Source organism: Drosophila teissieri, chromosome 2L (genome assembly GCF_016746235.2).
Source record: "Drosophila teissieri strain GT53w chromosome 2L, Prin_Dtei_1.1, whole genome shotgun sequence".
NCBI lineage: Eukaryota > Metazoa > Arthropoda > Insecta > Diptera > Drosophilidae > Drosophila > Drosophila teissieri.
The window spans coordinates 21,723,709-21,737,186 of record NC_053029.1 but is presented as its reverse complement, the minus strand read 5'-3'; the positions used below and the strand labels follow the sequence as shown (position 1 = coordinate 21,737,186).

At 37.7% G+C, this 13,478-nt stretch overlaps 2 protein-coding genes across 4 annotated transcripts in view; one reads left to right on the top strand and one right to left on the bottom strand.

Annotated features, from left to right (window-relative positions):
- Positions 1 to 139: 139 nt before the first annotated feature.
- On the bottom strand, positions 140 to 5,185 carry LOC122625981 (tetratricopeptide repeat protein 7B). 3 transcript variants are annotated; one of them, XM_043806064.1, is made up of 10 exons: positions 5,073 to 5,185; positions 4,771 to 5,009; positions 4,428 to 4,710; positions 4,101 to 4,212; positions 3,104 to 4,043; positions 2,483 to 3,031; positions 1,635 to 1,762; positions 1,448 to 1,561; positions 390 to 586; positions 140 to 330 (listed from the first exon to the last, which is right to left on the bottom strand). In XM_043806064.1, the coding sequence occupies exons 2-10, from the start codon at positions 4,898 to 4,900 to the stop codon at positions 198 to 200; spliced, it is 2,586 nt and encodes an 861-aa protein (XP_043661999.1). In that variant the 5' UTR covers positions 4,901 to 5,009; positions 5,073 to 5,185; the 3' UTR covers positions 140 to 197. The 3 variants fall into 3 exon arrangements, with proteins under 3 accessions (XP_043661999.1, XP_043662000.1, XP_043661998.1); XM_043806065.1 differs by having other exon boundaries at positions 1,635 to 1,732; positions 4,771 to 5,101; XM_043806063.1 differs by having other exon boundaries at positions 4,771 to 5,096.
- Positions 5,186 to 5,604: 419 nt separating this feature from the next.
- The window catches only part of LOC122611539 (7SK snRNA methylphosphate capping enzyme bin3), a 40,872-nt gene continuing 32,998 nt past the window's right edge, over positions 5,605 to 13,478 (top strand). The window contains exon 1 of the mRNA XM_043784712.1: positions 5,605 to 5,786. The gene's annotated coding sequence lies outside the window, so the exon portion shown is untranslated. The remainder of the gene's footprint in view (positions 5,787 to 13,478) is intronic.

Genomic DNA, 13,478 nt, shown 5'->3' with positions numbered 1-13,478 from the left:
AAGTTAATGATTAAGGAAGATAAAAGAATTGCTCACTAAATACAGATTAGCTTGAACAAACAATGTTTAAACATTTGTTGCTCGAATACTTTGATACAACAATTTTTAAAGTAAGGAATAGTAATAGTATTGCTGTTCATTTTGAGGTTTAAGGTTTAATATGCTGCAAACAAACATAATGAAGCACGAAAGTGTTCCTACTCAAACACCAAAGGTATAGAAGTAAAAGGTAACACCGGACATGATGGCTCTAACTGCAATGACGTGGCAAAGCAATCGGCTGAGGCATGGAAATCGCCAAGAATCTCCATCACCTTTCCCAGTGCGAACCTGGTAAATTGGTCAATATGAATTTTGTTTTGAGTGTTAGTATATGTCTTTAAGCTTACCAAATTTTTGGACAGCTCGGATCCAGTTTGGCCGCATCTTTAAGCATTTTTTCTCCCAATCTGGGCTCGCCCAGTATTAAATGCGCCTCCCCTAGAGCACGCAGAGCTTCTGTATGATTTGGGTTGGCGGCCACAGCGTTAAGGAAACATTGCTTGGCGTCAAACCATTGCTCCAAGTATACATGCACCTGACCACGCTAAAAAAAAAAATGGTACTAAAATTATTGAGAATCGGAATGGAATAAATCAGGAATGGAGGATTTTAAAAGACTCAGTTATAATATCGTTGCAGGTCTCGCAACATCTAAACTAGTTATCAACCCTACATAGTTTATGCAGATCGATTTTCACTGATCAAATAAAAAGGGAATTCAGCTCTGCTAAGTTGTATCTTAATATTTTCACAAATTCAGTTCTAACCGATCGTTCTAATGTACGCTCTATCATATAGTTTTTCTGATTGTGCGGATTTAAACTTGACCTCTGGGTACATGTTTGAAGATTGGTATGAAACAGAAAAATAAATTAAAATATTTAAAAAATAAGAGAGAACGCTATAGTCGAGTTCCCCGATACCCGTTACTCAGCTAGTTCAAATGCGTACGAGAAGTTTTAAGTTTCAAAGTTTTTTCTTGGCATATCAATAGAAATTAGAAAGAACAAAAATTTGTTTGGGGAAATCGATAGATATATAGCAGACTAACAACTAAATTCAAACAATTTTTCCCAAAGTGTTGGCGTGGCAGTTTTGGGCGATTTGTAGGCATTAGAATGGGCATGAAACAAACTTGCGCTGGGTCTACTTCTCTGGACGTAGACGGGACGGGAAACTAAGAAAGTTTCAACTTTCTGGCTTTTATAGTTCCTTAGATCTCGACGTTCATACGGAGGGACGGACAGACAGACGGACATGGTCAGATAGACTAGGCTGTTGATCCTGATGAACGCGTCCTTCTACCTGTTACATAATTTTCAATGAATCCAGTATACGCTCTTCTTCTACGAGTTACCGGTATAAAAATGATTAATGATGATATTTTAAAAATTGTACAACTTACCATAAACATAATCTGATGCGAAAGCGGATAAATCTGTGAAGCTTCGTGTATGCAGTTAAGTGCCTCGTTGGACTGATCAATGCGCAAATAGACATCAGCCAGCAGAAGCCATATCTTAAACGAATCCATTTAGTATCCAATTAAAATTATAACTTAACTTATATATTAAACGAAATTAAATACGCACTTCAATCTGTAGCATCCAGGGGCGTCGAGGTCCAGGACGCTGCGTAAATGAGCTAAGTGAGCTTGCTGCTTCACTCAGAGCCTGTTCAACGCGGGAGACTGCAGCCAATGAAGCCGCGTACACAGAATCTTTAAAGAGCAAAAATTCAGTTTAGTTCTTTCGACAAAAGTTAATTCCATAACGACAAGAAAAAATTTTGAAACGGAAGCAAAGATAAGGAGATAAGGATAGACAAAGTGTTGAGATCATGCAAATATGTTTTAGCAGAGATCAAAAAAGTTATATTATCGCATAACAGATAACGAGCCAAAAGCCCATTCTCAAAAAAATATTATGTTTAGACTTATTTCGGGTGTACCAAATATCGTGTAATGGGGTTTTTGAGACCTCCGAAGACATAAATCGAAGAATATTGCATACAAATCTTGTTTCATACAATACTCTTTAAGTGTAAGAAGAACGTACAAATTTTGGGGCGCTTAATGGAGTCTTTAATATTATTTTTAAAATGCTCGTGTTAATAGGAATGTGTTAAAAAAAGTAGTGCATGGGAGGAAATAAAAGATCAGATAATTTATTCTAGATAACTACTGAACCAGAAAAATTTTAATGAATGCGACTCCCGGTGTTGAACAATTTCGTTTTACAGGCGAAATCGAAGTGTGATTAACCGGAATTTTCTTAGCAAACTTACAATTATATATGCGAGTTTGATTTGTTTTTATGTATAATACATAGATTCCGCAGAGTTTGGGATACAGATATATATACGAGTGTATATACACAGAACATTCACATTATTAGATAGAGAACAAGTCAGATGCAAGCGGCAGCTATCAAACTCTTACTTGAATCCTTGTCGGACATCTGTGAAGAATGTGCCAAGTGAACACCACTCTTGGTATCCGAGTGTTTCTCCTCCTCTCCCGCTAGCTGGGCCTCGTAAACGTCCCGCCACACTGCCAGCATGTGCTGTACAGTGGCCAGCGCCGTCTCCGCGTCCTCTAGATGCAGCTGCAGGTGTGCCTTAACGTGCAGTAGCTGCAGGTTATCGGGGAACTCGTGTAAAGCATCATCCACAACCCCCAAAGCTTCACGAGGACGGCGAGACGCTGTCAGCAACAGTGCGAACAGATGTAGACATGGCGCATGTTCCATGCGCAACGCCAGGGCGAAACGGATATGAACTAATGCCTCCGCCAGCTGTCCCAAAAGCGCGTATTGCAAAGACAAGTAGTATTCCGCCAGGTGGTCGTTCCCATCCAACTGCACAGCGCGCTCCAAGGCGTCTAAAGCCAGCTTGTGACACGCATCTCGCTCGCTTTTTAAGTTTGACTGAATGGCTAGCTGTTGGTGACCGATGCCCACAAAGAGTTGGCTTCGTGATGGTCGCAGGCCTGTACATGGAAGAAGTAGTTTGGATTAGCGTAATAAAATGTTTAAATCTATATACCCAAAGTTTTTTTTACCCTTTACTTCGCGCTTGAGCGCTTGCTGAGCATATTCGAGACCTTGCTTTACTGTCTCCAGACTCTCGTAGCAAAGGCGAGAAGCCAACAGACAAGGCAGGGGATCACTAGGAGTCAACTTCATTGATTCTTGCAATACCCTTAGGGCGTGCGAGTGTTTTTCGGCTGCCATCAAACTTAATCCGTACTGCCGCCACACATGCTGTTCACCGAAGCTAAACTTTAGCGCCTTCTCAAAGGACTCATTTAATAGCTGGACGAGCCCCCAGCGCACAGTAGCCAAGGTCAGGAGGTCATAGACGGCCGTAACGTTGCCCATAGCATGCTGACGGGCCTGTCTAAACTCAGGACTCTGCGACAAAACTGTATCCCTCACAGCCAGTGCCTCGGCTATAAGTAGCAACAGAATCACCTCTTCCTGCTGGTTCCGAGGGTTGAACTGCTGGCGGGCTGCGTACTTTCGCGGCTTCCAAAGTTTTTTGGAGGACCCTCCTCGCAGCGTCCCACCTCCAGATTTTCCGGTAAAGGGAGGAGAGTAAATCGTGCCCGAGATCCCTCTTAGAAGCACCTCAGCTAGCTGACGGGCCAGCGTGAGGCGCAACGATTGAGTAGCCCGCGCTTCGATGGCGTTTAGCATGATTCGATACCGTTCAACGGCCTCTTGAAGCTTTTCCGTCTTAATAAGCACTATTGGCGCCCGCTGTAGGGCGGTCTCTAGGATGGCACCCATCCTGCGGTTCATTTCCAGTCCACTCTGACCACTCGCCGGTATAGTACTGCTGATGGCAAAACTGCTGCTCGACGGCTGCACAGTAGACGCGTTTACATTCAACGTAGAACCAGCAGTTGAGTTGTTCGACGAGCCACTGCTCCCACTAACGATATCGTATTCCTGCAGATAGAGCAAGCCTAGGTCAGATGCGCGCTCAAAGCAGCTAATCTGGAATTAAAAATTAAAAAATAACTTACATTTTAAAAATTTAATCGATGATCTTACCATTTCCGTGTCCTTTTCGGCCTTCTTAAACTTAGAAGACGGCTTCGAAGTCTGCTGCTCCAGGCACAGTCCCTTAATGGCATACGACTCCGCAAGGATTTTTAGGCTACGACTTTTAAAAAGATACATATGTAAGCAGAAGAGCGATGAGTTAACAGAATGAAAGTATTAGGATATTGATTGACATAAAAACGGTATAATTATATTGGGTGTGTCCTAAAGAGCTACAATACTATTTCAGCAGACATGTGTTTCATATTGAAACGCCCAAATTTTTCCCAATGCAGATAGACAAAATTTTGTTTACTAAACGTTGTCCCAACTTACAGAGTCAGCTCCTTCTCGGCAAGCGTATTGAGTTCTGCCTTGACGAAATTGTCCAGACTCTGTTCATACTCTCCGCAGGCAAAGCACAGCTTGGCCAGCAGCAGATAGGCGTCCAGGGCGATACCCGCCTTTTGACCACTCTCGCCCAAAGCCAAGTGAAGAAAGCGCCGGGCTTCGGTCAATCCAGACTTGGCGCGCCCAAAGTTTGAGTCTGACGCGAGTGCGTTGTCCTCCAGATAACTCTCCAGACGGGCTTCCCCCACCAGAAAGTTGGCCAGGCACTCTGTTCCATGGAAGAGAGCAGTCATTGCAGAAATACCGTCATCAGCGGAAACCGTCTTACCATTGTGCGGGGACCCAGTCTTCAGGTCATCTGTTAGCGCGATGACCCGGTGCCACTTGCCCTCGCTGCGACAGCTCTCAATCAGGGCCTCCACTTTGGTTGTGGTGTTACGCATGTTCCTGTTGGCCATATGTCCACTGCACGGAAAGTGTTGCCAGGATGGTGTCACTCTATGCTTCCTATGTAAGTCAGCCTGTGCCCGTACTCGCTGTAAACTCCTTTGCGCCTAAAGCGGATTCCTTTAACAGTAATTAATATGTTTTACAAACATTGGAGTTTTCTTCGCTCTTCCTCTTTCTCACATATGGTTGCTATCGACAGATCCTGTTATCGGTAATCCCGCTAACAGCCTGCTGTAAAGCGAATTGTTTAGTGCTGCTAAGACATCTGGGGTCACTGGTTAGCTGTTAAATTGTATAGTCTCGGTCAGCTGTTCCATAGAAATTGATTGTCAGAAGTTTGTGGGTTGTATCGATATGTCCAAGTGTTGTAGCTCTTCTCTAAGAGGATGAAACTTCTGGTCGCCAACTAACACATTATCAATCCTACATATTAGCGGGATATCTCCTGGTCCTGGTCTATTTTAAATCTGGTATCAACATGTTATCCGCAAAAAATATAAACTTTTCATTGTTATAGATGATATGTTCTTCAATTTTAGATATTTGATAGTTCTCAGTATTTAAACATTTTGCGGATATAAAAATATATATATTTCGCTTATGTTATATATATATACATACAATTTTAAATTTTATTGTTTTCCAATAACTAATTTTTTTAAAAATGGCAACACTGGCGGGCATGTTAATCGAGAAAATGTAAAGTTATGTTAGTAGAAAGTGAATTTTTGTAAAAGAGGCACGCATGTGTTAGGCCTCTGCAAAAGATAACAAATTTTAAGGATTTTTGCGATATAATTTATTAAAAGTGTGGCGAATTTAACGGGAATAACAAAACGAAAAGTGAATATAATGTTTAATTCGCCGCTGGACAATCGTTGTGTTTACAGGGCGGTAAGTGTTTTGCCTTTAAGTTCCATTTTGTATTTTGGCTAAGGGCACAGCACGTGTGGCTTTGTGTGTGGACACTCAGCTGTTCCTAAAGTTTATGTTTTTCGCGAGCACCCACAAGAAAGCCATCAGTGGGAAAGCTATGAAGAAATGAATGTAGTCCAGGTAGAGGATTTGGACTATAGTAGTGTCTAGTTGTGTGTGTGTTTTTTAAGTGAATTTCAATCATCTAAAAGAATGTGCACCCTTATTATTCTGTGTTTTGGAGTTGAATTGAACATTTTTTTTGTCAATTTCACGAGCCATTTAAGCAAGCAAATTTGATTTCTCATCCCGACCGTTCTCCCAGCCATCGATAACTTTTATCGCGGGCCCATCAGATCTCAAAGTTAATGACCAGACTTTTATTTTTTCACCGGGTGTATTGTGTATGCAAAATTTTGGTACTATTTTATTTCAAGATACAAAATCTTATGTAAAATATCCGCTTTAAATTATGTTTAAACAAACGAGCGCAAAGAACACATGTCAGATTCTCGGCATCAAACTCCTGGCTCCTCTCATTCTTTAACTTTCTTGCCAATCTCTTAGGCGCTGAGAGAATCTCTATAATTCACCCCAACCGAAGGAATTCTTTTCTTTTCAAGAATGGAAAGAAAATGCCGGTAAGTGGGAAGTTCGATGCACAGTGACTCTGTTGGCCGAAAATCCAAAAGTGAATTATACAGCTGTGTTCATAAAAATAGCAGTGCTCATGAGCTGCAACTTTAAACTTAATTTTATATATCAAAAAGTAAATGAATGTTCACAAACAAAATTTTGTTTCAACTTTGTGATTATTTTTAACAAAAACAAATCAATTTTTTATTAAAAATGTTGTTAATTTTTGTTATATCATTACTTTAAACAAAAAAGTGCTGTTTACAGCTGTTCATAAAAAAAGCAGTGCGGAATGAAAACAGTGGAATTAGTTGAAAAAAACATTGTAGGACTCCAAAATCAATTTTAATTTGTTTGCTTAGGTTAGTACTTAGTCGTGTACCGATTATTTTTTATTACGTCCTGGCATCTGCGAGGCCGTCCTGTCCTGCGCGTCCTGGCAGCGCTTGACAGGGATCCGTTCTCATGAATTTTGAACAACCTCCCAAAGTTGTGATTGAGATGTTGGATTTGCATTTGCAACATATCGTGTAACATCTCCCCATAGGTTTTCAATTGGATTTAAGTCCGGAGACTGCGCAGGACATGACATAAGATCGATCCGCTTTGATGCCAACCAGCTTTTGACCAGTTTGCTTGTATGTTGAAACGTCCATTTTAGTGGCATTTTTCAATTGGCATAAGAAAACATTACATTTTCTAATATGTAAACATATACAGTACATACATGATCCCATCCATCATGACTCAACTTCCAAAAAAACATGCCCATACCATAATACTCAATCCACCGTGTTTAACTGTCTTCAAAGTGTACCTAGGATCGTACTTTGTGGTAGGTGGACGTCTGACATTATGTCTGGAGCCCTGTCCACCAAATAACACAATTTTACTTTCGTCACTCCATAAAATATTTCGCCCTTTTTGTAATGGTCCAATTAAGGTGACTTTTGGCGAACTCCGAACGTCCTTTGACATGTCTGGTGGCTAATAGTACTACGATTTTCGGGCATTTATCTGCCCGATTTATCATTTTAAGCATTTTAGCAGAATATCCACATATTTCTTGGATTTCTTTGGGAGGTTGTTTAATAATCATAAGAGCGGATCCCTGTCAAGCGCTGCCAGGACGCGCAGGACAGGACGGCCTCGCAGATGCCAGGACGTAATAAAAAATAATCGGTACACGACTAAGTACTAACCCAAGCAAACAAATTAAAATTGTTTTTGGAGTTCTACAATGTTTTTTTTCAACTAATTCCCCTGTTTTCATTCCGCACTGCTATTTTTATGAACAGCTGTAAACAGCACTTTTTTGTTTAAATTAATGATATACAAAAAATGAACAACATTTTTAATAAAAAATTGATTTGTTTTTGTTAAAAATAATCACAAAGTTGAAACAAAATTTAGTTTGTGAACATTCATTTACTTTTTTGTATATATAAAATTAAGTTTAAAGTTGCAGCTCATGAGCACTGCTATTTTTATGAACACAGCTGTATATCAAGCTACCACTGCTATAAAGCTATAAATACGATAAAAAAAATCGACTAACGGGTACCCCTTACAAAGCTGGTGGGAGTGCGATGAAGCAATTTCAAAATCTTTGAGGTCCAACAATTTGTTTAATTTTTTTTTTTTTTATATATACAGTTGCGGTCAAAATAATAGTAGTGTCATTTAAATCTGCAATAATATTCCAATTTAATCACTTTTTAAAAAGGATTGTGATATTTTATAATATTATTGGGTGTTTTTAAATAGTTTCTAGCATTTTTATATTCTTCCTTGACTTTTAGTCCTGAATAAATGAATATGATTAAAAAAAAACTTATGTTACTATATTACTTACTATGGTTAGAAACGTAATAAAATATGTGGCTGCAATTGTAACTCGTCGTTGAACCAAGTTACGGGTCAAAAGGTTAGGTCATTGCTCAAGAGTCCAGAATTCAATTGTCGAGTCGATCTGGCCCTGTCCGTCGTCTGTCCGTATGAACGTCGAGATCTCAGGATCTATAAAAGCATAGGCATGCAGATTCCAGAGACATAGACGCAGCGTAAGTTTGTTAAGTGATGTTGCCACATTTTTGAAAAATATTTTGATATGTTTTCATTTATTTCATTATTAGTCTTGTAAATTTCTACAACTTTTTGTTATGCCCACAAAGCGTTCAAAACTGATTTAATTTTTTTCCTGTTTATATCAAAATGCCAGAAAAATGTCAAAATTTCTTCTTCGCACTTCCACTTGCTCAGAAATAGTCGAGGAACTCGACTATAGCGTTCCCTCTATTAAGAAGGTTCAGTAAAATCGAATTTTTGAAATTTTAAAACTGGAATTGTTTGCATCCAGTTTTAAAGATATAGAATTTCGAAATTTTTTAGTTTGGTGAATATAGTTTTTAGAATTAGGCGTTTGTCCATGTCTCAAAACTAAACATTTTCATTAAATAACGTTTGACCATCCTATACAAATAATTATTTTCGTTTGACCACCTCTTAGAACTAAATATTTTCAATAAAAAACGTTTGCCCACCCTTTAAAAATAGTTTTTATCGTTTGCCTACCTCTTAAAACAAACAATTTTCTTAAAAAACGGCAAAACAAAAAAAAATATCAAAAATTGTTGAAATTTTATATCTTTAAAACTGGACGTGGCCAAACAAAATCAAATTGGTGAGCAAACCTGGGCAAACGATTGTATGTTAAAAGTAGCATGAAAGATCTTACGTATTTTTTGTATGTAGAGTACGTGATACAGCGTTACGTTCTTTGAGTTTCCTTGGACAGAATAAAGAGGGCAAGCGCAAAACTGGAAAGTGAAGAAGGGGCGATTTAAAGATGTGGATGATCGTTTTATTTCCTGTTTACATTCTCAAATTGCACGTCATCAAATACCAAGATCTATCGCTATTATTGACGATAGATCTTTTAGCCACACGAGTTTATTGTTTTTTTTTTTTATATATATATTTGGATTGTCCAAATTGCCGCTTTTTCCTTTTCTCGCAGTTTTTGGGGAGCTCCGTAAAATATAAGTAGGAGAAGTTTAAAAGATGAATGGAATAGCTAACGGACTGTATCACTGTTTCTGATGCATTGCCGCTGCTGTTGTTGTCCCGGCCAGCAGAACTGCTTTTGTTTAAGGGCGGCACTCTTTTGTTTGCTTTTGCACGTTCTTAATCCGCGTCGGTGCATCTGTCAACGAGTCTGCAAACTCTTATTACATAGTAAAGCTTCGTTTTGTGGCCGTTCGTTCATTTCGGCGACCTTGATGTGCTTTATAAGTATATATGAAAAAAGGAGGAAAATTACCAGAAAAAGGTAAAAATATAGTATTTTTGTCTTACTTTTAAATAGGGTAACTAATAGGTTTAGGTTCTTAATTTTTTAAGGGCTTAATGTCTTCATTAAGTCATCTGGGGATAGAAGAAACTAAAAACATAAAGAAAGTGATCTTTTTCTTTTACTCCTCATGTAAATCCTCTTTTAAATCAAATTTACTGGGGTTAAGAACTGGACTGAACGGCTGTAAAGGACATGACTGGACGTAAAGATCGTTGTAGAGAATTTATTTAAATAGTAAATTTAAAAAGAGTAGCCAATTCCAAGATCTTTTCCAGATTCCTCTTTATAATGTCAATGTACCTATTGCCATTCATTATATAATAATCTTTAGGTTTTTGACGCTCCCGGATGTCTTACAACCCCAAACCGTAACTGCCCTTCCTCTGTGCTTACCATACCGTGCTTAACGATGTTTTTATACCCGTTACTCGTAGAGTAAAAGGGTATACCAGATTCGTTGAAAAGAATGTAACAGGCAGGAACTACAAAGGTAGAAAGTTGAGATTAAGCGTACTGACTCCAGAGAAATAGACGCAGCGCAAGTTTGTCGAATCATCTTGCCACGCCCACAAACCGCCAAAAACTGTCAGTGTTTAAGACTCTCCTGTGCACTTCCACTAGCTGAGTAACGGGTATCAGATAGTCGAGGAACTCCACTATAGCGTTCTCTTGTTTTACTTATAGGTCTCCAAACTTTGTAACGGTCATCTGATCTAAATATGTATATTGTACTAACCAAAAATGGCGGGGGAGCAGCTCAAAGAAGCTGGGTCCGCAAAAATCGAATTTTGGAAATTTGAAAGGTGGAATCGTTTGCCCATCGTTTGCCCATGTTTGCCCACCAATAGGTTTTTTTTGCCCACGTCCAGTTTTCAAAATATGAAATTTCGAAAATTTTCGAAAATTTTCGAACTTCAAAAAGTTGACTTTTTTTTTTTAAATCGCAATAACTTCGTTTGCCCACGTTTGCCCACCCTTTAGAATTTTGAAAAAACTTTTAGTTTAGAAAATATTAGCACTTAAGGAATTAAGCATTTTCCATACCTTAAAACTAAATATTTTCAAAAAAAATCGTTTGCCCATCCTTTAAAAATGCTTTTAATCGTTTGCCCACCCTTTAAAAATAGTTTTTTTCGTTTGCCCACCCTTAAAAAAAATTTTTTCGTTTGCCCACCTCTTAAAAATAAATATTTTCAAAAAAAAAAGTTTGCCCATCCTTTAAAAATGCTTTTAATCGTTTGCCCACCCTTTAAAAATAGTTTTTTTCGTTTGCCCACCCTTATAAAAAATGTTTTCGTTTGCCCACCTCTTAAAAATAAATATTTTCAAAAAAAAAACTTTGCCCATCCTTTAAAAATGCTTTTAATCGTTTGCCCACCCTTTAAAAATAGTTTTTTTCGTTTGCCCACCCTTAAAAAAAATGTTTTCGTTTGCCCACCTCTTAAAAATAAATATTTTCAAAAAAAAAAGTTTGCCCATCCTTTAAAAATGCTTTTAATCGTTTGCCCACCCTTTAAAAATAGTTTTTTTCGTTTGCCCACCCTTAAAAAAAAATGTTTTCGTTTGCCCACCTCTTAAAAATAAATATTTTCAAAAAAAAAACTTTGCCCATCCTTTAAAAATGCTTTTAATCGTTTGCCCACCCTTTAAAAATAGTTTTTTTCGTTTGCCCACCCTTAAAAAAAATGTTTTCGTTTGCCCACCTCTTAAAAATAAATATTTTCAAAAAAAAAAGTTTGCCCATCCTTTAAAAATGCTTTTAATCGTTTGCCCACCCTTTAAAAATAGTTTTTTTCGTTTGCCCACCCTTAAAAAAATGTTTTCGTTTGCCCACCTCTTAAAAATAAATATTTTCCAAAAAAAAAGTTTGCCCATCCTTTAAAAATGCTTTTAATCGTTTGCCCACCCTTTAAAAATAGTTTTTTTCGTTTGCCCACCCTTAAAAAAAATGTTTTCGTTTGCCCACCTCTTAAAAATAAATATTTTCAAAAAAAAAAGTTTGCCCATCCTTTAAAAATGCTTTTAATCGTTTGCCCACCCTTTAAAAATAGTTTTTTTCGTTTGCCCACCCTTAAAAAAAATGTTTTCCTTTGCCCACCTCTTAAAAATAAATATTTTCAAAAAAAAAAGTTTGCCCATCCTTTAAAAATGCTTTTAATCGTTTGCCCACCCTTTAAAAATAGTTTTTTTCGTTTGCCCACCCTTAAAAAAAATGTTTTCGTTTGCCCACCTCTTAAAAATAAATATTTTCCAAAAAAAAAGTTTGCCCATCCTTTAAAAATGCTTTTAATCGTTTGCCCACCCTTTAAAAATAGTTTTTTTCGTTTGCCCAACCTTTAAAAAAAATGTTTTCGTTTGCCCACCTCTTAAAAATAAATATTTTCAAAAAAATCGTTTGACCACCCTTAAAAAAAAATAATATATTTATATATATAAATAATATAATATATATAACAATATAAATATATTTGGATTTTATCGTTTAAACACCTCTTAAAACTAAATATCTGCAATTAAAAACAAGAGAGAACGCTATAGTCGAGTTCCCCGACTATCTGATACCCGTTACTCAGCTAGTGAAAGTGCGAAGGAGTCTTCAGCACTGACAGTTTTTGGCGGTTTGTGGGCGCTAGAGTGGGCGTGGCAAAAAGTTTTTTGGCAAATCGATAGAAATTTAGAAGACTAATAAAAAAATGAAAAAATATCAAAACATTTTTCAAAAGTGTGGGCGTAGCAGCTTTGGGCGGTTTGTGGGCGCTAGAGTGGGCGTGGCAAAAAGTTTTTTGGCAAATCGATAGAAATTTAGAAGACTAATACAAAAATGAAAAAATATGAAAACATTTTTCAAAAGTGTGGGCGTGGCAGTTTTGCGCGGTTTGTGGGCGTTAGATTGGGCGTGGCAACATGAATCGACAAACTTGCGCTGCGTCTATGTCTCAGGAGTCAGTATGCTTAATCTCAACTTTCTACCTTTTGTAGTTCCTGAGATCTCGACGTTCATACGGACAGACAGACGGACAGACGGACAGACGGACGGACAGACGGACATGGCCAGATCGACTCGGCTATTGATCCTGATCAAGAATATATATACTTTATAAGGTCGGAAACGCTTCCTTCTGCCTGTTACATACTTTTCAACGAATCTAGTATGCCCTTTTACTCTACGAGTAACGGGTATAATTACGTTCAGTAAGTTGTGGCGCCAATTCACACGCACACGTGTTACTTGCCGCATTGACAATGCATACATACGTACATATTACAAAAACAATGTTGTGTATTCTGCTTATTCTTCACTAGTTCCCTATGCTGAGCAACAACAATTTCATATGCTTAACAGTTAATTTGCTGTTCGACTGAAAAGCTACATAGCTAGAAATTAGTCGTACGTTTCGTTGCTAGCAAATTGGTTCATATACATACAACCCAGAAACCAATGTATTATATAAAAAAAAACAAAAAACAAATATGTGTTTGCTTTACCATATTATTATCCAACCTAATTTGGAGTTTTCATAAGCATTAAAATTATGTATTTTCATTTTTTATTCAATTTGATTTTTTCAGTGCAGATTGCAGAACCGATAATGTGTATGTGTGTTTTATTTATATGTATGTTGGTTATAGGCAAAGACACCTCCGGTCTTTGATCGTTTCTTGGGAGTAAGAAAGAGAAA

Bases quoted from the DNA above. Each gene is read 5' to 3' on its own strand.
- LOC122625981 (XM_043806064.1), bottom strand. From the start codon at position 4,900: ATGGCCAACAGGAACATGCGTAACACCACAACCAAAGTGGAGGCCCTG. The intron at 4,711-4,770 runs GTAAGACGGTTT...TCCATGGAACAG, and splicing joins GACTGGGTCCCCGCACAATG to AGTGCCTGGCCAACTTTCTG. The intron at 4,213-4,427 runs GTAAGTTGGGAC...TCTTTTTAAAAG, and splicing joins GCCGAGAAGGAGCTGACTCT to TCGTAGCCTAAAAATCCTTG.